The following is a 25,438-nucleotide window of genomic DNA, read 5'->3' as shown; positions in this document are numbered from 1 at the left end:
ATCCAGGTTAATCTGTAGCTGTTCTAAAATACTGAAAATCATAAATTCCGTTGAAAATCTTGTCTTTATATAATATGCACGTATTAGTGTGAAATGAGGATGTATCTGGGGCTAGAGGCCTTATTTGGAGTACTCTTGGCCACAGTGATCCATAACTACACTTGGCTGAGAAACTTCAGGAAAGGCTTTAACTAAACCTCTTTGTATTAAAGGACTTGAAGAATAACCCATGAGAAGGAAGGAACAGATTTAATTTCATTTCAGCTGTAGCAAGCAGAAGACCAGAGCTAGCTAGGTTGGACAGGTACCAACACTTTTGATTCCATTAAGAGGAGAAAGGAAAAAAAGTACTGGAATTCAGAAGACCCTGATGAGAAACTTTGAAATGGAGATGACGTCACTAAAATTGGGTCCATGTTGATGGAGTTGGAACTTTAATAAACTTAATGATCACTTTTCATAAAAAGTGTGTCAGCAGAGAACCAGTCTCCAGTGAATTCTGACTGCGGAGCACGATGAGAACTGCCCAGGTCCCTGCGCAGCCGCTGTTACTATAATACATTGTTTCCTGTCTTCCACTGGTGCCAGTGAGAGCCAGTTGCAGCAAATGTCTGCACTGATGGTTAACACCTTCTTTCAGCTTCCATCCAGGATTTTTTTTGTGGACAGTCTGTACATTGTGTGTTGTATCTAGACTGTCCATTAGCTTAAGTGTTCAAGGGTAAATAGTCTACCTTACCTTCAGCATGATTGCCAAGCCATCACTTTGCATAGGTGGAAAAAATAAGGACCTTCTTGGCTATCAGGTGACACATCATATTTTGCAGAAGTATTTGCATAGATTCCTCCTATATTGTTGAAATTGTATTTATTTTCCCCATTGAGGTCAACTGTTCTATCTTCCATTCACATGCTACTATTACTTTACTGTCAATACCTCTGCAACTGTGTTAGGTCCCAAACGTATTGGGAGAGATTATTTTTTTATATCAGTTTAAATGACTGGCAGAGGGGAATATACATAATGTAAGTATTGTCTTTTGTTTTCACCCTCACCATGTCTCAGTCCTCCTTACCCTAATGGGGGAGTTTTGTGATCTTTGGATAAGATTACCAAGGTGAAAACTGGCCACACTTTTGATAACTGTGCCTGTAGTTATCAGATTGTGAGAGGTTGCTACAAGCTGCCATCTTTCATAGTGAATTGTAACAGGAAATATGTGATCACGTGCAGTGCTAGTTAACCTGGCTTCTTAGAGATAAATGTTGATAGAAACAAAATCACTATGCTGGCAGTTGTTAGATAAGCAATACAATAATGGCTCTATGACCATAAAACCCCATTCTCTTCTAGATTAAAAAGTGCTGACAGGAGAAGTTACAGATCCCACAGAATCATTGCTGCCACTATCCCTGGTTGTGTACACTGTGCACTGGTGATATGTGCTGTGTAGACTGGTGCATAGCAGAGCAGGTTTTATGTGAGCACTTCTTTAAGAAAGGCAAAAACACCCCAGTGAGCTTAAATGCTTCTCCCTCATTAGCTGGGGTTATTTTATTTGAAGTGAATGAATGAATTCTCAAAAATCTTGATGCAGCTGATGTTAAGAGTCACATAGCCACACTAGCTTCCTCCATTGTGTGACTAGATCTAGGGAAGAGTAATACACAAGCGAAATACACAAGCTCAGCTGTGCAAGGTGCTGAGCAGCTTTGATACCTTGTGAACATATGCATGTGTGGAGATGGCTTCCTGCTGCTGGTAGAAGATGCTGAGATGGAAAGGAGCTGAAGCTTCTGATGCATGTGGGAAGGACTAGCGGTGTGGGAAGAGGAGGCATTGACCAGAAAAGTTGGTTAGGATGTCTTTCTTAACAGAGTGTCCTGCTCCCTTGGTGAAATGGAAGGGTTGTTTCTGGGTCTACAGTAATAAGGTCTGCTTCTGTGCAGATTGATCCATTGATACGTGTGGATCAAACATGTGGATGTCAGGTGGGTCAGCCTTCCTGCTAAGTGCAGCAGTCTCAGGACAGTGAAATGGTGTCTCTGTACCTACCCTGGGATCAGCTGGAGAAAACAAGGAAGACCTGCCTTCTTGCAGCTGAGTGCTTTTCAGAAACTGCAGCAAAAATACCCAGAAGGGCAAAGCTCTGAGACATGTATGGACTATGTATCTCCCTTCTGCCACCCCTCCCAGTTGTATTGCCTCATATGGCTGCTGCTCTGCAGGGTAAAGTGCTGTACTTCTTATTGGTTGGCTGACTTCCAAGGTCCTGTAGCATTTATCATGCTTATATTTCATAGGAAGGTTATCTTCATATTTGTATGCTTTCCCATCCACCTCTGATCTGCAAAGCTATAATTCAGAAATTAGTTTATTGACAAAGAAATGATTGTTAGTTAATGCTGGTCTGGAAATGTTAAGAGACATGAAAAAAATTGAAACTGATATAAGCGTATACCTAATTCCTGCTGTGAAGGGCATTGTATAGATTTTTTTAGGTAATCACTGTTTAGTCCTGTTAGCACTGCAGTGGATAACTCTGTTATGGGACTTTTCATTGAGCAAAGACGAGAGACAACATGAAAATTGTTTTGTTTATTGCTGAAGGCTTTGCAGATATGGGAACCGAGCCTGTGATCCTAGTGAGTCCACACAAAGGTCACCACTGCTGGAGCTAGTCAGCACGCTTGTCAGAGGCTAACAGAGGCTGCTGGTTGAGAGGGTTGTGGTAGTGAAGAATGCTCTATTAGTTATACTATGGTCATGTAGTTTTCTGAGTGGAAATAAAACTCAGCAAGAGGTGATGATGAGTACCAGGCACTGTTGCTGCTTTTACATGTATAGCACTGTAAAGGAAAGAAAAAATAATCCTCTGTCAAGCAGAGGGACCTTCCTTAAAATATTTATTTTACTGCACATCGATGTAATTAATTATTTCTGTGATTTGGTTTCTTCCTTTTGCTCTCTATTTTAAAATGTATGGCCAAATAACGTTTTAGTATACTTGGTTACAAGCTCAGACAATCCATGTGGAGAAATAATGCTCTGCAAAGTTGCTTGCGTGGAAAAGTTTCTGACTGTGACATTAGCCAGACATTTTGTTCATTGTTTCCAGAAGGTATTTCATTCAAAAAACCTCATGAATAAAACAAGCAGATTCCAAAGGAATAGTAGTATTTTCTTAATCTCCTTACTGAGCACACTGATGCTATGTCAGTTAAATTGATTGACAAAAATTTGGGGAGACATGAGGCTTCAATAGATGCAGAATTGAACCCTGAATTTCTGAGGTGATATAGATATCAGTTTAAATTCCATCCACCATGGGTCATTTCCTTGTCCTGTCAGGGGGAAAAAAGGCCCGAATTTATCCAAACACCCTGAATGGCAGGTGGGAAAAAGAAGCTTTATGATTATTTGGAATATGAGCAAATTCTGCTGCAATCACATTTAAATAGCCATGAGCATTACTGTGGGCCACCAGCTGCAGTGGCAGATTACAGCTGAAAGTTGCATTTCAAATTCTGAATTGTTCTGCTTCTTGGTTCAAAAAGCCAAACAGACCAAAGAATAGTGAATGCAATTTCTCATGGGGATAAATCTCTCAAATGCAATTAGTTTGTTTTGTAAATCTCCAGCATAAAGTTACACAAATATCTTGAATAGAAATTCATAACTCTTTTAAAATATACTGCAAAGGTTAATCGCTTTTGATCCTTTATAAATGGTTAATAACTGACAGTTAACTTTTGTCTATCAATTTGCAACATAACACAAATAAGAGTTGCTTTTGCCCACAGATTTATTTCTGCTTAATAAAAATTATACTGTTCTCATAGTGATAAAATCTCAACAAAAATTTCCAATGTTCAGTGACTGAACTGTTAATTTTAATAATGTTTATATTAATAAAAAATAATAATTTCAATAATACTATACTATTTAGTACTGCAGTGCTTGGAAGCTGTCTAAAAGGATTCTTCAGTTGGAATATTCAATTAGAAACAAGCTAACAGTGTTTAAGGATTTTTGCAAAACATGCAAGTAAAACCATGAAAGTGAAACAGATTAACTGGGGCATGAATCAAGCAGTACTGAAAATGTCAAGTGAAACCCTTAGCAGCAGTAAGCAGGAATAGTGCTCATTTATACCAACCAAGGACCTGGCCTGCCAAGTGTCGTGGCTGTGACAGTGCACTGGCAGCCCCCGGAGTCCAGAGCTGCAGTGAGATGGATAAGAATATCAGCTAGCCCATTTAAAAGCAGACCTTCTATAAATAATATCAGCAAGATTGGTTCAGATGGCAAGCCAGCAAATTGCCAACTCCATCTGGAATCCTTTTTCCAAGTACACACATAGCAAGGGAAGGAGCCTGGGTAAAATGCTGTTTGTGCAGCCCTGGGCATTAAAAATCAAACTGGTAGTCTGCTCCCTTGGTTCTTGCATGAGACTTCCAACATGATTTCTTCAAGCGAGAGTGAGCCTGGAAAGAAAATAACATCACTTTAGAATCTTCTGCATTTACACTAGCTTTTCTAAGCAGTGTCTGCTGCCATCTCATATCCTTTTGGGGTTTAAAAGTCAGAATAAAGGCCAAAAGACAAATATAGATAAACATGTTTTGGGTGAATTAAAGAGGGTAATTTCACTGATTGTCCTGTATGCAGATGTTCCACTTAAGAAGAGAAAGTGTGTGGGATTACTCATACTGCTGTAAGTATGCAGGTTTAACATGATTGCTCATTAGTGGAAAGTATGTTTGGTACCCACCCCATATACACCTAGATAGGAGATATTCTGACTCTGAAGCTTGTTAATATTATTTTAAGATTATTTATTAACACCACTGCCACAGTAAAAGGAAGACTGGGTTCTCAGAGGAACTCTGTTTGCTTTAATTTAGATATTATTGAATAAGGCAAAGTCTACAGCATTATGTTTTTATTGATTTTCAAAGGGTAAATTACAGGTCATTGCCATCAGATAATATTAAAAGCTGCCCTGTGTTCCCAGTGAGCAACTCCAAATACCTTTTTCCATATAATGGAAATCTTCTCAGTACTATTTCTCTCATTCATTATTGCATGCTCCTGTCTGAGTTTACTGAGATTTGTGTGTACTCTGGCACAGTGCCTCTCTATATTCACCATACAAATTGTGCCACTCATTACACACCAAACAGTAGAAGGAGCAGAGTGGTTTTCTGAAGTGCAGTAAAGCCTACCCTGAAAAGTAAAAACATTAGGAAGTCTAAATATTTAGAGTTTTGAATTTTGCCTGTTTCTTCTGCAGGTTAAATTAGAACTGCAGCAGTAAGATTTCATTGTAGTAGAAGAGGAAATGGAAATTCTGTTGTTCCCACAGTTTTAGTGGAGTCAGGAGCCAAATTCCATCCTCTGACACATTATTCTAGCTACTACTGCATTACTCTCTGAAACTGTTCTTAGTTCATACTTCTGTTTTCATATGTGCTGGGCTGCTTTGGAGTTACAATTTAAAACCTCTGCCAGGAGAAATCCACAGAAGTAACTGTTCCACAAATGCAGAATTTGGCTCAATGTACTTCTCAGCTTTGCTACCTACAGGCACAGCCCAACTCTGCAACCGCTCTGGGTGCCTTGGACTTCTGTGCACTGCATGCCAGGCAGTCTGGGGCTGGGCACTGAGACTGCCTTGCTCATGCCATGACCCTGGCATAGTCCTGGCCCTGGCAAACACACTGCAGAAACTCCTGGACACTGGTTAGGAGCTAGCACCAACCCAAGTACTTCCCCAGCAGGCAGTTTGGATGCAGCCACAGCATTTCAGAGGGCCACAGAGCTGGATAGGATGGACCTGAACTGCTCTGTGCTAATTGGCCTTAGAGCCAACTAGTACTGGCATTGTGGAGCTCACCTGTGTAAACATAAGCAGGTACCTCTGCATGAAACACCAGGTTTCAGAGATGACTTTCATGGTACTGTGAGAGCAGGTGTTTTGTCTAATGTCAGCATAGAACCCAGGTTGAATTTTCCGTCTCTGCTCAAAAGTGATCCTTAAGCAAATCCATATTACAGCCAAATAGAAAGTGCAACATGCTAAATGTGAAATGCCATTCTCTTTTACTATATGCAAACAGCCACCCCTTCAATTTAGAAACTCATTTGCTTCAACCTATTGTATTGCAATATGACAAGTCCTACTGTAACCTAATCCCTGTGAGCTTAGAGAGGAGCAGTTTACAATTAGAAATTGTAGCATATGGGAAAAACATCTATTACAGAAATAGAATAGCCACACTTGAGAGTGGGAAAGTGTTATACAACCAAAATGTGGTAGTTGTCTTCTTCTTCCTAAGATGATATGTTAAATGTGCTTTTTTCCGTTTATACTGGCTGATTTGTGATGCTTAATGCTAGGTAATTGAGTGCTTTGTTTGCTAATAGAGAGTGGTATTCCTGGAAGCAGGCAGGCATGTTTTAACCTTGATTCCAGAAACCATTAAAAAATTACTTTTTTTAAATTAAAAAAATTGGTCTGCACTGCCTCCATTAAAGGTGCCATATAATTAAGGAAGAAAAAGTTAGTTATTTTGTTTCATTAAAGGTCTCTAGAAACTAAACTATGGACTAATAATCAAACTCACAATTTTGACATTTTAGTACTGACCTGGAATGATCAGGAAGCTCTACTCAGACCCCTTTCAAACAAAGGGTGAAAACAGGTTTCATCTATGGAAAAGGTTCACCTCTGGAAAGGAAAAAGCAAACCCCAAAATCTATCTCTTTTTTCCCCTCCAGCAAGATCATGTGCCACCAGTATACAACCTTTTAGCAGAAATGGTATGGATGCAGTGCTAGCTAAATCTGCACTGGGAAGATGAGTGTAACTTTTGTCCTAGAAACTCAAGAGGCATAATTATGGAGCAGAGGAAAAACAAATGTTTGGAGGAAGTGCTGTATTTTCAAAAGAATGCACTGCTCCAAACGTAAAGTGGGAGCCCAAGCTGTGCTTCCACAAAATGCCCAGGGAGCTGTGGAGCTACATCTTGGGGAGCTCTGAGAGTAGGAGCTAGCTAGTTTTGAAAAAAAAGGCTACAAAAACAGAAGGCAGGAGGAGGAACTGGTTAACATGATTAAGCAACTGTTAAGATAGCATGGGTTTACTTCTATTGCATCATGTGAAATAAGAATAAGGGAGAACATTTTGTATATATTTCAGGGAAAGCTTCCTGCCAGTGACAGATGCTGGGCTGCAGAAAGTCTACATTTTGCAATGTTGTGACCAAGACTTTGAGATTAAGGCAGGCCAACAAAGAAAGCAAGACAAACAACAGGTCCTTGGTCGAGTGATGGGTTGTCCTTTAAATGACATAGGTCTGTTATTATTTGTGAAATTATTATAGGCAAAGTGGAAAATAAGATAACTTGAAAAGTGTCATAGTAAGGCATACTGGCACTTTCTTCAGCAGCTGATTACAGGTGGTTTAATAATATTTTATGCCAGATCATTTTGCTATTGCTGAAATTTGAGTTGTCTGGTTTCCACAAGCTTAAAGTGGAGAATTGACAGAAGAGGTTGGGATTTAGAGGAATTTGGGATATATGGTTGCATATGCTGTGTAACTTAGCATGGTGTCCCTGCCCATGGCAGAAGGGTTAGATGATCTTTAAGGTCTCTTCCAACCCTAACCATTCTATAATTCTGTGGAGCATGGGGTTGGAAATTATCCCGTCTTAAAAGGAAAATGCTGGATACTGCAAACATTGTTTAGAATTTAGAGACCTTAAACTGATAAACATTTGGCTGCAGACTGTCCTTGAGCCTTAAGTAGCTAGAAATACACTGTACCAACAGCCAATTTGGCACTGCAAAACTTGTACAATAGTCAGTGCTTTTAGGCTTGTAATTCTGATGTTGGCATACACAGCCTAACTTTTGTCAGGCTCTTGACCCTGCCTGTAACTCTCATGATCCTTAGGAATTGCTGTCCTAAATAAGGGTAGAGAAAATTCACTTCTTGTTAGGTATTTCCTCTGGATCCCAATCCCCAAATCTCAAAATCCACCATTAACTACATTATCTTTTCTGCTGATGGCTTAATCCCTTTGAATATCTGCCAGTCTCAGGTGAATTTGATCTGGGCACTTGCTAAGTTCCCTGTGAGTTAAAATCCTCAGGCATGGAAAATTCATTTCACTCACAGAGAGCTTGTATCCTTTTGCTAAGAGGCAAATTGTTTTATCCCATGTGTTGTTCTGTTTCACATCCTAGCAATAATTTTTAAATGACGTTTTATTCAATTTTTCACTTTACTACAAACCATAAGGATTGAACAAAAACCTATTAAGACTCAGCCATGTTTTCTGTAGCACTTACTGTGGCTGACTACAATTGGCAAATGTACATTTTTTGCTGTCTTAAAAATCCATTACCATCCAGTATAGCCTAATACAATCAAAAACATTTTCCTTCCTTCCTCTCTCAGATCCCCTTTTGCTTTTCACATATACCTTATTAGTAGAATGTGAGAGGTTTTCCCAGCACAAAATGAGTTTATTCTTGCAGTTCTACAAACTATAACAGGTGACGAGGTGACTTCTAGGGATTGAACCCCCTCCTAAAGTCTGGGATTACCTTTCTCTGTTAAAATGAAATTTGCTGTAGTGTTTTTGTGTTTTGAAGCACAGTCAATCCTCTGATTTAATGACATAAATGCTACTTTGTGTTGACCCCACCTGTGTGTCCTATTCATACATTGTGTGTGTTCTCTGTTACAATTCATCTGGAATATTTGGAAGAAGGGCCAGGTGTAATAAAGCCCAGATCATGGAGTCACTGCCTGTAATGCCTGCTTCAGCACAAGGGAATAATAAGTCTGTTCTGAAAGAAGTTCATCATTTTACTTTAAAAGATCCATTTCATTCCCTCTGTCATTTTTTTAAGCCATAATCTTTAAAGAAGGCATAGAATAAGAAAAGATTACAGGATTAGACTTCAGATAAAGACATGGTATGTGGTAAGGTCTGTCCAAGTATAAGCTTCTACATCAGCAGCAGAATGTCTGGATGCCTGTGGTGTTGCACCAGACTGTGAGGACAGGCCAATTCTCAAATGCTCTAGGTTACTGCTTCTGATGCCCCACATGGTAACTCTTGATGTATAGCTACACCTACGTTCTTGGAGTTCAAACCACATTGCATTGTGCCAATTAACTGTTGTGTGTGCTTTCCTGTCTTGGGAAATCTCAAAATACTGAGTGATATAATCTGCTCTGCAGGAGAACCATTGCCTATTTCTTTCCTTCTCCTTGTCCTTGACAAACTGTTCTTGGCCCTTCTAGCCAGATATGGAAATGGGAAAATTTTTCTGTAGGGAAGACATAAAGGCAAAGCAAACTAAAGTACCTGCCTTTGATTATACAGTTAGTTCTGAATAGAGTAAAAAGAAATGCAAAAACTGGTTATGGCATGAGTATCCACCAGTTATTCTTTTACTCTTGAGTTAGAGAAAGACTGTGAAAAATACTAATTTAAAATAAGAGGACAAAGAAATAGATGAAACTCCAAATTAGAACTGTTTAGCCTGATAAAATAAAGGCCCAAAAGACCGGCTGGCATAAAAAAGCAGTTTTCTACTGCTGTTAATTGGACAGATTTAGAATTATTGGGATGCTAAAGAGGAAAGTGGGAAACTGTGTATACTATGTAGGTAGAGAGAAAATCTGTGAATGGAAAAAGGGGTGTGAAGAGATGAGAACCATCAGTTTTAAGGCATGGTAATGAGCAATCCATCACGGTACAGGGTAAGTTGGTAAAAATTGTGATGATTAGTTCAGTTTTTGGCATAGCAGACATTTTTCTGGATTGATTTCACTGAAATGTTGCTAGAACAGTCTTTGACTCACTGAGTTTGAGGAAGTAGAAATATGGGGGAAGAGAGGGAGGGGGAGTTATTCTTTTGCTAGAATGCAGTGTTAGAGCTGTAGGAATTTACTCTCATTAAAGAAGTGTTGCTATTAGGTAGGGAAATGGGATTTTTTTAAGGAGTTTTTTTCTTGTTTCATAAAGAAAATGCTTTTATAACTATTTGATATTTAGCATAGGAAGGATGTGAAAGTAAAGCCCACTGGTTTAAGAAAGTAATCAGGACTCAATTATTCTTGATTTTTAATGGTGAAGCAGATTCAAGAATAATGTTAATTTTAATTACTAGGTGCTTGTTCAGCAAATGAGGATATTTGCACTATTCATAAAAAACATATGATGGGAAAAAATTAGTACTGTCCTCTCATATTCTTTCATTTTTTTCTTGGCCTAGATTGTAAAGACTTTTTTCATGCAAAGGATTGATTGCATTAAATTTAGTTTTTTGGCATGGTAATGTTTCAAGGTTTTTTCATCCACAGATCTTGTTACAAGATCCTCTAGCAACAATTCTTAGATTTCTGTGAATTAGATTAGGTGAGCTGTAGTCACACCTTCAGCATTCTTAACCCTTCATTTACAACTATTCTGATTTCGTATGGCTGATGTCACCAAAACTCGCATGGCACAGAGCAATTCATTATGACCAAACACATCTGAATTTGTTGCTTATCTTGTCTTTGGAATATTTTCCTTTGGACATCAAGAGAGATGTTTTGCAAGGGCAAATGGTCATAGGACAAGAGGCTTTAAACTGAAAGAGAGTGGTGAGACACTGGTCCCAGGAAGTTTTGGATGCCCAATCACTGGAAGTGTTCGATGCCAAATTGGATGGAGCTCCGAGCAAGCTGGTCTAGTGAAAGGTGTCCCTCCCCATTGCAGTGGGGGTAGGAATCAGATGATCTCTAAGGTCTCTTCCAATCCAGATCATTCTGTGATTCAGTGTTCTTGCAAGTGGGTATATTTGGACTTTTAGAGAGAGATTAAATTTGAGGAAGAGCTTGTCCTGAAGAAGATCCCAAGCAGTGGTTTTACAGGTTCAGGGCCAGAGCATTTAAAGAGAAGTCTAAAACTTCTATGTACAAGTACTCTCCAAGTATCAAAAAAAAATATAATATTTGCAAACCTTTGTGTGGTAGAGCAGTGAACTTTTATACAGCTACACCTCACAATGCTAAAGTGAAAACTGATAGCGAATAGCAAATTGCAGCTCTTAGAAAAACCACCACATTTAAAGTGGAAGTTAGGTAGCAAACAAAAGGGAGGGAAGAAAGAACAAAGCTAAATATATTCTTTAAGGCAAAATCTATAATAGATTAAGGAGATTCAGATAGGAAAGGCTATGATAAGTACTTAATGTTAGGGGTGTTTTTTAAATGCAATTCTAATTGATTTTAGGGTGTCTTGTTGGTTTTCCCAAAGCTGTCAGCAAATTTAGTTGGATTCTGTAGACTTGATCCATGGAAAGAAGGACAGCAATACTGCTCATATGTTCAAAACACATTACTTCATGGTTTGTCTAAGAGCCTTATGAAGTGGGTTCAGCTCCTCCAAGAGGAAGATTTTTGGGGAAAAGGATTAGACTCATCTATTTTGACTGCCTTTGGAAGCATTTATGCTACTAGTTGAAACCTATGTAAAATGCTCATACCGAGAGAGGAGACTTTAACCTTCTTCCATTAGATTCAAAATCTAATTAAGTATGGTTACAGAGATATTAAAAGCACCTTGCAAAATATGTTTTTTTCCATTAAAATTATAAAGTATTTAAAATTATTAAATCAAGTTAAAAGTACTACAGTATTTAATGGGCATTTTTGGACATACTTTCGATTGCAATTATATCTTTTTTTTGCAAGATTTCATCTTCCTTTTGCAGTTCAAACAGTATGCAGCTGTGTTTCACAACTCATGTTACTGCAACTGAAATAATTAAATGAAAATGCATGTTGATTAAAATTCAACTTTTCTCTCCATAACTTACAAATATATTCAAAATTGCATTCCCCAGGGAAAGAAACATACTATGTGAGAGACTGTCTGCTAACTTGAGTTTTTATGGAGTCTTTTTCTGAGCTCAGGAGGAGCAACAACGCAGGATCAGCTTGTTAAGATTCATTTATTAACACTTGTTTAACAATCTGTCTCAGTCCAAAAAAGATTGCTTTTTTTAGTATACTTGACAGTAGCATGGAAAAGTCACAGCCAAAATAGCATCCTGTTGGAAGCTGTATAGTAGCAAATGAATCCTAAAGATGTAACAGAAGATCACAAGGACTATAGGAAGGATAGGAAACAGTAACAAGAAGTCAATCTTTATTAAATTGCTTCCCTTGTCATGTTTGTGAGTAAAAATTTGTTTTTCATGGTTAACAGGTCCATAAGCAGGGAAATGCCAAATGTTGCAAAATTCCAAATGTTTTGGCAAAACATTTGGACAGTGGCAGTTACAATCTTTGTATGTCCTACTTTGGTTAGCTGCTGAATTTTTTGTGCCTACACCTCTCTCAGCTTGGTGGTGTATTAGGGTGATTTTCTCCTTCAAGACAATCCAGCTCTGTGGTCACTGATGATGGTGAAGCAAGGTTGATGGGGAAGCAACCTACGCTGTCACCCCACTGTTTGTTACATTCTCAGTATTATTTCTAGAGAGCTATTGAAGGTGAGGGATTGACATGTCTGTCCTGTTCCAGAATTCAGCTTTTCTCTGGGGAAACTGGGAAGCCTGATCTCTCTCGGGCTCTGAGAAGAGCAGGAGGCTTCCTGCTTGGCTGCATCCTAGAGGGAGGAGGAATTCTGCTCTCCTTGATAGGCCTGCTGACCCAAGCAGCCCTGGTCCCTGTTCCCATGAGGTGCTGGCACCAGGCAGCACTGTGAATGGTGAAGAGAGGGGAATGATGTTGCATGTCTGTTGCAGTCTGCCTCAATCCTTTGGTTCTTCCATTGCCACCTTGCACCCTGGATGTTACTGTAGCTGTGTAAAACCACTTTTGTAACTTGGACTGTTTTTTCTACCCGAGTGTTGGTTAGAAAAATTGAGTAAAACTCAAAGCTTTTTAAGCCATCTTCTTTCCTTCAGCCTTATGTTATCTGTGCTGCCTATTACACTACACTTCCTATAAATTCATTAAGTTTAAGCATTAAACTACATTAAAGGAATCACAGAATTTCTCTGTCAGCAGGTCTCTTTTAATAGAAAAATAAGCCCAAGATATTTAACAGAACTCCCTGTATGCCAGGACTAGAATCATACATTACCTTTTCCCTTTTGTTTATTCTGGAGGCTCATGCCTGTGGCATCACATCCTTGAGTGCTTGCAGAAGGAAGAGTAGGTTTAGCAGCTCACATCCTGTTTCTTCATTTCAAGGTGGTCAAAAAATTTGTATCAGATCTTCACAAAGGTTTGTGTGAAACAAAACAAGTTTTTGTGATGCTTGCCAAGTCTGCAGCTCAAAGAGTGCTGCTGGTATTCCTGCTGTCATTACTGAATCTGGCAAGAGCACCATTTTCCCTGAATAGCTGCAACACCCTTAATTTCCTCTTTACTAGAAATTCCTAACTTTGTCAGGTTATTCCATGGTGTGCCAAATTAAATTAAAAAACCTTTCCAGCAAACTAGAATCCATGTATTCATCATGAGGGGCAGATTGATGTTGTCTTGTAAGACAGTCCTGTATTTACAAGCAATATATATATAAACCTAAAGAAGTTTCTTAGATGTCCCACATCAGGTGGGAACATCCAGTAACAGAAATGTCATCACCATCCTGTCATAATGAGATTGTAATTTCACCCTTCCTTCCAGTGCCTTGTTTGTGTCAATTCCTTAAGTGACCACTTAAGAGACTTTTCATGCAAGTCCTTCTTAATTAACAAGGAAATGTTCAGAGCTGTGACTTTCCTGTCTGTACTTACTGTGTTGATCAGATATGGGCACATGCTCATGTTTGTGTTCATAGAGTTTGTAAAAACTGTATTAGAAATAATTATTAGAATAAACCAAAAGGTAGATGGAGGCATGTCTGTTACCACAGCCCTTCCCACGTTGCAGAGCAGAACCTCAGCTACCAGACTTCTAATTTCTCAGCCTGTCTTGGTCACCTATTTAAAATACCAAGGGTGTCCTTTATAATTTTCCCCATGTTATCATTGTTTTATTGCCAAGAAAGGTTGTTGGAAGGAAAAACAAAGCTCAGTGTGTTGAGGCCATGAGGGAAGGGTTGCAGAACATTGTCTTGGAGCGTAGCTAGTAAAAGGTTGTAAAACTGGCTTTTCCTGTAAAAGGGATCCCCTGTTGCTTCCTTGAATTAAATCTGTTACAAAAAATGGCAGTCCATGGGCTAGTCATACAAACAATAGAGGGATTCAAATAACTGTCTTGCCTCTCTCCAAATTTGATATATCTACATAAACTCTAAACAGGCTGTGTCAGGGCCGTGAAAATGCTGTACCAGGACCATGATATCTCATTTGTTCCAATACAGTATTTCAAAATTCAGCTCACAGTCTTGTAATGTGAAAGGGGTATAGACTTGGAGAGTAAACCTAGTCCATCAGAGAGATACAGCAGTGAATTTGAATCCAAACTTGGCTTTGGCTGCAGGCATCTGGTTCCATAACTGCTAACAGCAGGATATAGGATCATAAAGCTGCTTTTGAATAATTCTGTGGAGTTGATAGCTCCCTTTGTAAAAAACCGTGGTCATTTCAGGACAACTGGTGTGCTTCAGTTTCCATAATAAAAAACACTGCTTTGCGTGGATGCATTGAGTTACATTCACAGAGTACGAATTGGTTTTCATATTTTGAAAATTATAGAAGAGAATTCTGGGATAAACAAAATGAAAGGTTTTTTCATTTATATTCTGAGCCACATGGAGGAAAAGACAGTGGAAATTTTTTATTCATAGGCACAGAAATAAAGAAGTGTCACAGCATTGATGCAAATACAATGCTGTGGTATTTTTGTTCCCTTTTCAGAGCAGAGTTTACAAACAGAGCAAGTGTCAATTTTTAAACCTCCCTTTTAAATCTAAAACATTCATATCTGCAATGGCTTTTACAGATATTCCAATAATTCCAATAATGTTACAGTCTGCTCAAAGAAGCATTTGCCTGCTGCAAAGGAATTGTATTCATCAAAGAAGCAGGCAAGCAGTGTATGCAGCATGGAAGGAAAGATGTAAACAGGACAAATGTGTGTTAAATTATCAAGTAGATACAGATGATCAATACTCGTTTTTATTACATGACCTGTTTCTTTTTATCAGTAGTCATGAATAGGAATGACACAATAGTATCACCACAGCATTGCTGACACTCCCACAACTGCTAGTTTGGGAGTATGAGAATAGAAACAGAGCATCAGGGAATCATACAGCCCCATGTGCCAGTCCACCAAGGTGGCTGGGTGGATAAATCCAAGCATGATCTTCATGCAAGGATGTGCATGCATTTGCATTCACATGTCAGTCAGATACCATCTGTGTCTTTCCAGTGGGAGTGCAGAGCTCTCTTAGGAGGTGCTACAGACTTGATCCCAGACTTTTGATGAACTGTGTATATCTCAAAATATTAAACAAACAAAAAACACAAACCCATTCTTCTGTAGCTATATAAACTGTACTTTTGAAAGGCTCATTTTAAGTAATCTGACATTTTTTTCATGCTTGAGAAAGTACTTATAAGTGAGCTACCTACTTATTTTGGAGTCATAAACACAGTAGTAGATATGTGGATTTTATTCATATGTCTGTAAATGAGAACTGTTCTGCAGAAAGTATTCACAGGAGAAGAGCTCCAGCCTTTTTTAGACCATAATACATGATGTACTACAACTAAAATTACATTATGAATAAATATAATCACTACTGTTGTGTGGTATCTGGAGGCCTCTGTGACTGATTAGTCATATTCTGCATATTAAGCACTACAGGGCCAAGTGTGAGAGTGGCTGAGCACCATATTTCCCATTGATTTTGTCATGAGTTGCATGGACAGATCATTAGCACTGTGTGAGTAATGATTTCCATGACCCATGCGCAATTCTGATAAACGAGAAACTCTGCAACTGCAAACCAGTTTTATTTTAAATAATAATTAAGTATTTTAATTATTTTTTCTAGTGAATAAATAGACTAGGGCAACCAACACATTTTTTGAGCATCTTTACTAAAAGCAAAGGAAATTAAGCATCAAAGAGCTTTATTCAGAGGAGTGTGTGGGATCAATTCAGAAAAACTGTGAGATGATGCTGCTCATAAGTGCCTTGGGTGCCGTGAGAGAGAGAGTCTGAATTAAGTCCCTGCTTCATGTAAGTTAAAGGATAGATTTAGACCCAGGATTTAGAGATAGCGAAGAGATATGGTAAGCAGTGGGTCAGAGAATGTGGAGTATGTAGCTGTTTGGTTTTGGGAATAGTGCCTCTGCCTCAGTTGGGCTTGCATGATAGCCTAAAATATTTCTCCTTGGAAATGCTAAATTTGTTTTGAATGTATTCTCATATTTTTTGAATTTAGTTTTAATCAAAACTCTCCCCATAGATACTCTTTTTAATTTCCTTAGAGTATTTATCTATGCTTTTTCCAAAATGTAAAGTGCTTTATCAAGATCTAGTCTGATGGTTCTTCAGCTGGAGAGTACAGTCTTTCCTTCCCCTCAGTAACAGTGCTGTGGAGGTGCAGAACTGGAATAGTTGCTGTTCCAAAGCAGAATGATCAGATTAACAGCTAATAGAGGCACTGCCACTGAATATGAAGAGTTTTGTGTGTTTCACTGTCTCTTCCTTGAATCCCCATATGAATTATGTTTTATCAGTGAAATCACTCCCAAGTTGTTCAGTCCACTAGGAAGACTAATAAAAGTATTTTATAACTATTATCTATATGTGCTGGCAAACCTTAATAAATTTTTATATATGAAAAATGACAAATTTAGATAATTGAACAGTACAAAGCTTTGTGCTGAGAGCATACAATAATATCTCCTTCACCAGATGTGTGTGACTAAGCAGCCTCTTATTGCTGGTTGCAGAATGCAAACGCCAGAAGAGGACATGAAATGTATGACCTTTAGATATAGATGGAGAGAAACAGTTATTTGCCTAGTGCAGGGGACTGTGAAATGGCAAATGGCATGACCAATGAAAATTGGACAATAAAATTTGGTTTTCCTGGAACAAATTCTTCGTTAAAGGAGAATTCTGCAATAGGGTTTATAGTTTATTAGGAAAATGTTTCGTGGAAAAATACCATTTCAAATTATATGTAATGATGTATGAGAGTCCTCACTATGTATACAGTTGTTTTGTTGTATATATGATTCATAGGAAGTTTTAGCAAAATGGGGAAATGTAAGCTTCTTGTTTTTATCAACATATATTTAAGAATGGACTGCTGGAACTTGCAGTCCTTTGATGTGAGAGCTTTAAGACAGAAGACAGAAGAGAGGCAGGGAGGGACTATATGATTTTTCTTAAGTTTTGTACTTTGTTTAGAAAAATATTTGTGACCTGTGCTTTGAGTGTTTTAGTAATATTTCCCATGAAAAACATCTGAATTACAAGCAATTAATAAATATATAGATTTTAGATTTATTAAGCAAAATCACAAAATGGTGACACCTAAATTTAGGAATGCTGCTAAAGTGTTAATTTACCTTATGCCATGTTTGACCATGAGATTGGCTCAGTTGGTCAGAGCACAGGATTAATAATGCCAAGATTGCGAGTTTGATTCCCTTAAAAGCCATTCACTTAAGAGGTGGACTTGATGATCTTTGTGGGCCCCTTCCAACTCTGAATATTCTGTGATCCAGTGATCTTTGCCCAGATGTCACAGGTGATTATTGGCCAGAAAAAATTAAATTTGCACGCTTACTTTTCTAAGCTAATGAGTGCTCATAGCTTTAGACAGTGGCTTTTGCTGGAGTGTTAAAAGAAACATGAGCAGTGAAATATTTTTGATCTGATACGCTGTACACATCTTTATGGAATGCTGTTGTTTCGGAGCTTGAGGGGGGAAAAATTACTTTTTGCAATCAAGAAGAGGCAGCTAATAACTTAAAATCTAATTCAAGTCAGAGGCTTCTGGTACAATCACAGCTACTGTCTTTGCATGGCAATGAATTCCTTCTCTTGTCTGTTGTGACGCATAGGTGAAAAACAAGCAGCAGAGCCAGACGATGCCGAGCTGGTGAGCCTCAGCAAAAGGCTGGTGGAGAACGCAGTGCTGAAGGCTGTGCAGCAATATTTAGAAGAAACACAAAACAAAAGCAGACAGACTGATGGAAGCCCTGCAAAAACTGAGGAAGCAGCAAGCGGCAGTAAGAATGAGAGCGACAATGATAACAGCAAGTGAGCACTGTGCAAAAAGCCTGGGAGCAAATAACCCACCAAGAATAACTACAAAACCAGCTACCTGCTGAAATTTGCTAAGTGGTGCTGGCTGTCAGGCACTCTGCTTTGTGAGTCTCTTATCAAAAGTTTGTTCTGAATTGAAGGACACTGTCTACTGGTTTAAAAAGTGCTTGCACTGCTGAAAATCTATTGAATGCTGGGAGGGATGAACGGTGGAAAAAAGACAAGAGTGGTGAAGCAGGCGGCTCCAATCTTCACTTGCTCTTGATACCGAGAGTCCCTTCCTCGCTTTTGAAGAGAAACTGAACATTTTGCCTTTGTCTTTCCTATTGTCGTGGATGGCTGTGGAAGAGGCCTTGCCATAAGTGGAAGCGATGCCCTGCGCCGAGGGCTTGGCACTGCTGCAGGGCTGCTTGCTCTGTGTGAGAACACGTGCTGTTTCCTAGTCAACAGCACTCAATCCCAAGCTAAAAATTACCACTACAGATACTCATTGCAGATACTATTACACAGTATGTAATAAGGCAGGAGTTTTCCTTAAATGTGACACTGTACTGTTCTTTACTTTTTGGTAGCATTTTGTTGATGTAAATTATATTTTTTGATGAAATACCTTTTTATAAAAAACCAGTATGGGCAAAACATCAAGCACTTACTACTGTCCAAACTAGATACGATCTCTGTATCTCTGTACATTAATGATTCTAAATCACATTAGTTGTTAAAAAATGTATTATATTGTTCTTTTCCTCTAGGAAAGAGCCATGAAGCAGACTTAATAAAGGAAGCTTTACGCAGAGAAACGCAGGCCCTGTTACCCAGGCTGAATCAGATAAAGGAGCTGTTAATGAGTCCTGAGATCCGCACAAAGATTAGCAAAGAACTGTTTGAAGACAGGCACAACTCTAGCAGTAAATGGAAAAGTTGTATTGACTCTGAGTCTCCAAATGCATGACTGTAAATTGCCATGATGTAAAATCTCATCAGGTTGTTTAAAGACAAATTATTTCTGCAAGAAATTTTTCAGGTTGGTTTGTTTGGGTTTTTTTAACTGAAAATGTGAATGGGTATAAATGGCTCATGAGGAATCATGCTGAAATACTTGCCCAGAAGGATTATATTTCCTATTAATGAAGGACAGTGACTTCTCAGCACTGCTTTGAAACATGTTTGAGTGTGCAGGTATATGTCATGACTCCAAAGTGGAAAAATACTGGTTTGAAATAAATCTGAGCAAACACTGTGCCCTTCCTTTATCATTGTAAATAACTCAGTTTTTTCTCATGTACTTCTTCCCTGACAATGATGTACAAGTACTAAAAAATTGATGGTTTTAAATACTTCAAAATGTATATTTGGAAAAAAAGCCTCTTTTAATTATCTGCCTTTTGTATATGTACTGGCATTTTGGGTTAGAGTTGTCTGTTTTTTTATCGTTTTTTTAAACAGCACTTGAATACTTGTATAGATGTTGACATTTAGTTTCTGCTGATGTTTACACTAATGCAAGAATGTTTTAAATTTCAGTATGAAATTCAGGCTCCACTGATCTCAATGGCATACTCCTGTTGGCTTTAATGGAGTCAGGATGCTGCAATTAAGATTTCTTGTGCAAATAATAATATTCCTTGGGATAATATTTGCCTTTTTACTTTTGTAGAACAGTGTTTTTGTCTTTTGTTTTTGATGTTTTCTCCATCTCTACCTTCTACTGCCTGAGGTGGGGTGTCAGTTTGCTCTCATTAATCCCTCCACACACCTGCAAGATTCACTGAAGATTTGTATGATGGACAACAATGCAGGAGTAGGTCCAATATTTGGCATTTTTATAAACATTGTCATAAAAGCTATATAATATGTTGTGATTCGTATCAGAATTGTGCTGTTAGAACAGCTGTGTGCATGTTCTTCATTTGTCTCAAGCACTGTTCATTTATCTCATGTCAGAGCTTTTTTTTTCCTCATTTGATATATAACAGTATATTTTGAAACGCATCTTATACGTGCCATGTTCACAATAAAATATTTTTCCTTTGCACTCTGTGTAGATTTTCATCTGTTTCCAAATGGACTTGAATCAAATTAAGCACTTGCAAGTAACAGGGTTACAGGACAGAAATGGTGCTCCAGTAAATCCCACCATTAAGTTGTCTAATGAGTGTTGTGCCAGCATATTGACCTGGAGCTTGCATGCTGAAGTCATGCAGATAAGGGTACAACTTCCTAGGGGTCCACTCTTGAAGTGTGGAGTTTAAGGAGTAGTCTCAAAATACTCTAGAATGATAAATAAATTTAAAAAACCGGAATCTGAAATCATTCCTGGAGATCATTGAGAGGCAGTTTTTCACAGGCTGTCAAGCAGTTTAAATCCAACTTGCACATAAGAACACAAAACCAGACACTCAGCTGTGAAAACAGGAAAGCAATTTATTGTATTATATCTGAATCATAGATTGTCATCTCCCATTCCTCTATGCATGTAATTTCCATGATTAAGGGCCTTTTTATATCATTCAGCTTGTAACACTCATTGTTCTCATGTTTCAAGTAAAACTGGAAATTAATCACTGAATTTATGTCCAGGCACTTTGATAGATGACTTCTTTATGAGAGAGCCTGCTCATTCAGTTCTTATGGATGGCATCAAGAGTAGCAGCTCTAAAAAATGTTGAGGAGAGTTAGGGGTCTGAGCATGGGCATCATTTGAGATGTACTGGATTGGGACTGGTAAATGTGACATAAACTGTAAAGGAGATGTGTTCTACTGGATCAGGAACTGTGGGCTAGAGGACACCCCAGAACCTCTGAAAAGACACTGGATACCTATGTTCAAGCAATCCAAACCCATCTTTAATTTTCAAATACTTTGAGACAGGAAAATCTACAGGGCTTTTGTTTCTGAACCATTCACATTCTCTTAAAATAGCCTTTACTTCTGGTTTTGACAACACACGACTATTAATTTACTAAAAATTCAAAACAATAGGGTAAAAAAACTTGCATCTGGATTCATTCTCTTATGACAACCCTTCTTGCTTTCTCAATTTTTTTTTCCACTGGCAGTGAACCCTGGCTGCCAAATTGAAGGATAAATCTCTTGTATGGAGCTGTGAGATGAGCACTGAAGAATGCAGATACATAGAGTCTGGACCTAATATAGGCAGGTGTGAAGCTTGGAGCTACACCCACCAGAACAAATATGTTGCCTTCCACACACAAATCATTTTCAGACAATTCTGTTCCTTAAATAAGCAGTTCTTCTGGGGAATGTCTTAAGGTAGTGACGCTCAGGTTATTCTAGGAAAATGTTGGCATTTCAAAGCAGATGGTGCAAGTTTGTCCATGCTTTGTTTTCAGTTCTACCTTCAAGTTTGCTCATACTCAAACAGTATTTCTACACTGCTGATTGTAGAGCTGTCTATGACAGATTTAAAAGCAGTAGCTCAGCTTCCAGGACTAGTCTAGCTGGAACTGCCCATGAGCTACTGAGAAACTTCCTAACATCTAGGCGTGGTCCAGGCATAGACCGAAAAAGTTGCAGAAGGCATGCATTGGATATCTGAGCAGCCCATGCCATAAATTCCCTACACTGCTGGGCTGTGCATCAGAGCTCTTTTAGAGTTGACAGGGTAACCAGAGAGATAGCAAATCCGTGTAAGTCCTGAATAACACACACCAATTCTCTGATGAAGGAAGGGAGACTTGTGGAAATCCCTGTCTCCAAGCACAGGTGCACATGGCATCAGGATGCTCAGTCTGGTGGCTGAGGGGTAATGCACCAGCTGAATGTGCATCAGGGCTTTTGTGAAAAGGAAATTAAATGGTGTTTTTGCATTGACTGAAGGTGACCTAAAGGTAAAACAGGTTGAAGCTTAAGGTCATATCTGCACGCTGTACTCAGATATAGATATTGGGACCCACACTGGATAATGCCCTACATCTATGGATGGATCCTACTGAATCATTTGGTAAAATACAACTTCTTGGCAAGGTTATAGAGTTTGTAAGTTAGGATTCAAGAGGCTTCATGTTACATATTTATAGAAGTTTCTGATTATAACTGTGCGCACTTCTGTGTGTGCTATTTTAGCCTAAAGACCATGTGAGTGTGTCATGGATCAGAGTGTGAGCTGTGCTTCATTCTGGTGACAAGAATGATACTGTTTCATTTTTATGTCAGTCTAGACATGACTCACATATTCTTGTTAGAATTCTGATTTTTAAGTCTTGAGAGATATCCTACACATTTATGTAGTCAGCAAGTAGGAAAAATAGAAGAGCAGAGCTGCTGCCCTCAGTGGAACTTATAAATTAAAATGTAGTAAAAACACACATTTAATTTTTAAATACAGTTATGTCCTAGAATATGCTAGTGAAATGAAGTGTAAACTGAAACTTTTTCACTGCAGATGAAATACAACCTGCAGAGCTGGCTGCAACCCAGTGGAAGCCAGGAGGAAATCTTTGCCTCAGGTGGAGCCTGGCAGCCTGACACCTGAGGGTTGCTTCACTCTGCTTTTAGCCTCAGACTTGGTTTTGCACGATATTTTTCAAAACAGTGTTTTATCTATGAATGCCTCTGCCTCTGTTCAGCTGTTAGTGGTATATTGTCTTGGCCCTAAAAAACGAGGGGCTGAACTGATACTGTGGCTTTGAGCCCTTTCCATCCCTTTGGAGAGGGGCAGAAGTTGTTGCTGAAATCCCAGAGAGACTGATGTCTTCACAGAGATACCTCTGGTCTCACTCAACAGCCCAGAGGTCAAAGGAGGGCCTGTATGACTGTTCACTGAAGTCTTCATCTGGGGATGACTGGCTGATCCCATGGCAGCAAGGACAGCCCAAAACCACTGGGCAAAAGCAATTCCCGAGGGATGCACCCTCCCAGAACCAACATGGTGAGTGGGTCAGCTGTGTGATTAGGGGGCAGCTGGAGAAAGTAAGTGATGTTTTAGCTTTATGAAAATTGTTCCAAGTCATGGTCACGTAATCATTTAATTTGTGAAAACCTTTTGGAATTTCAATTCCTCTGCAAGTTTTCACGTAGTGACAATGGATATTCTCTGAAAACTATGAAGGTGCATTTGCTTTCAAAGAGCTCAAAGTGCCATAGCATAATCTTCTATAGAAACACTTTGCACATTTCATTTCAGTTAAACAAAGTCTTTCCTGGTGTGCTTTCAGAGGCCAGGAGTCACACTATTCTTATGGGAAAGGAAACTGTTTGAACTCTGGAAGTAGGAGCACGTTAATGCTGACATGTGTTTTACTCTCTTGTTCCTTTGATCAATACAGTTTCTGTATAAGCAACTTCTTAGCATGCACTCATCTTCTCATTTATATTCTCCTCATGTTAAGCCTTTATAATGAGAACATTTGTACTGAATGAAAATCAGTCCCAAGAGACGGCTGGGCTGAGGAATAAAACACACTCATAGTGGAGCAATAATTAGAACAGTACATGGGAAAACAAAAAGTGATATGCCTGCCATTCCTGGCATAGCAAAAAGGGCACTCTGGCATTGATAAGCAAATAATTCTGCAGCAAGAGGCTGGAGTTTGACTGCTGGTTTGTGGTCTCTGCTCCCACTGCTGTTTATGTGCTTTGTTTAGTGATTACTGGATGAAAAATGCATTAGTAGAGACTGGGACGTGGAACTGCTTCTGGAAGGAACTCTCCTCATTGCTGGAAAATAAAACCCCTTTTTGCTCTTGGTGATTAAGGATTAAACCAATCCAAAATGCAGAATTAGGGTAGTTAAGAGGAGATGATTAAGAAATTACACATGAGGATTTCAGTAGAAGCTTATTTGAAATAAAAGTTGGTTTTGTTTCAGATAAGAAAGGCAGAGATAGTTTGAGGTCAAGATTGACTCCAAAGATTCTGCTGGGTTTTTAGCAAAATTGTGATTGGAATTAAAACTCAGGGAAAGCATTGCATTTCCAGCATCCTTTTAACTTTTAATTATTTTTTTTTTCTTAGCCATTCAGAGAACTTCAGGCACTGAAACACTCAGAAAAAAAGAAGATAACATGCTGATATGATTTAACTTCAGTTATAACTCAGAAAACCAAAACATAGCAGAAAAACAAAGGCAAGAAGAAATACCAGCAACTACTGATAAAATTCAAAGGTAGCTGTCAGCTGTCAGTGGAAAAAATGTAGTAAGTCCAAATGTTTAGAAGAATAAAGCATACAATGAAGCAAAATGATTGCGTTCTCTGCATCTGCTCAGTCAAATGATGCACACCCGTGTTTGTCACTCTGCTGTACTGTACAGGCAAACCTCCCATTTCCCAGTCACATTTTCCAACCAGATACCTGCAAGGAAGAAGGCTGAACGAGCATGTGGGTGTGAAATACCACCCTAGCAGAGTGCTGAAGTGAAGGGGTACAAGCAATATTGAGCTCTAGAGAAGCAGGAAGAACAAAGTGAGAATTTGAAGCTCCCATTGTGAAGGTCCTCTGAACCTTCATCACTTTGAGAGATTACCCCTTGTCACTATGTGAAAATTTACAGAAGATTCAAAATTCCAGAAGGTTTTCACAAATTAAAGGATTACATGACCATGACTTGAACAGTTTTCATAAAGCTAAAACACCACTGTATCCAATTTCTGTGTCTAGAAATCAAAGTGGAGTAAGTAGTCAAATCCTTAAATGTTCACAGAGAGCTACAGAAAACAATTGCAAATGATCTTAAATTCTAAGGTATTCCTGCTGCCAGCCAGCAGAGCAGAGTGAGCAACAAAATTCCCTCCTCCAGAAACAAATGGATGACTGAATGCTTGCAAATGGCTTGAGGTGATGGCCACAGCATCAAGCCTTGTTCTTGTTAAGCATAGGAAATTAGAATACAAACCTCAGCAAATTTATTTAGGTTAATTACCAAAAAGGGTCCACAGCAAAACCAGGCAGAATCATCAAGTAAATATAATAACTTAACAAATTAAAACCTTCTTTCCCATTTTGCTCTAAAATTAGATGTATCGCTGCACTGGGATGGATCCGATTGTTTGTAGAACGATTGCTAACAAAGGGAATATGCAGAGAGTGGCTAAAACATCCTAAATTAATAGTAATGCAAAGGTAAGGAAGGTGTTTCAAAAGTGCAGGCGCAAAAAGGAAAAAAAACCAAACAGGTTAATTTTTTAGCAAATACAGATAATCTTA

The 25,438-nt window shown here is 38.7% G+C and overlaps 1 protein-coding gene across 11 annotated transcripts in view; it reads left to right on the top strand.

The window, feature by feature from the left end:
• AKAP7 (A-kinase anchoring protein 7) overlaps positions 1-20,305 on the top strand; it is an 85,377-nt gene extending 65,072 nt beyond the window's left edge. For 5 of the 11 annotated variants that reach the window (XM_085055954.1, XM_085055950.1, XM_085055949.1 and 2 more), the window contains 2 exons: positions 18,066-18,264; positions 19,023-19,173. In XM_085055954.1, coding sequence (XP_084912080.1) covers positions 18,066-18,264; positions 19,023-19,035 — 212 coding nt within the window. In that variant the 3' untranslated portion in view covers positions 19,036-19,173. Of the gene's footprint in view, positions 1-18,065 lie in introns of all 11 variants that reach the window. The other 6 variants (XR_014850905.1, XR_014850906.1, XR_014850907.1 and 3 more) reach the window with 6 other exon arrangements.
• The last annotated feature ends 5,133 nt before the right edge of the window (positions 20,306-25,438 follow it).

The sequence above is a fragment of the Lichenostomus cassidix genome, chromosome 3 (genome assembly GCF_008360975.1).
Source record: "Lichenostomus cassidix isolate B80296 chromosome 3, HeHo_3.0, whole genome shotgun sequence".
In the NCBI taxonomy this organism is placed as follows: domain Eukaryota; kingdom Metazoa; phylum Chordata; class Aves; order Passeriformes; family Meliphagidae; genus Lichenostomus; species Lichenostomus cassidix.
This window is presented reverse-complemented; position numbering and strand designations above follow the sequence as displayed.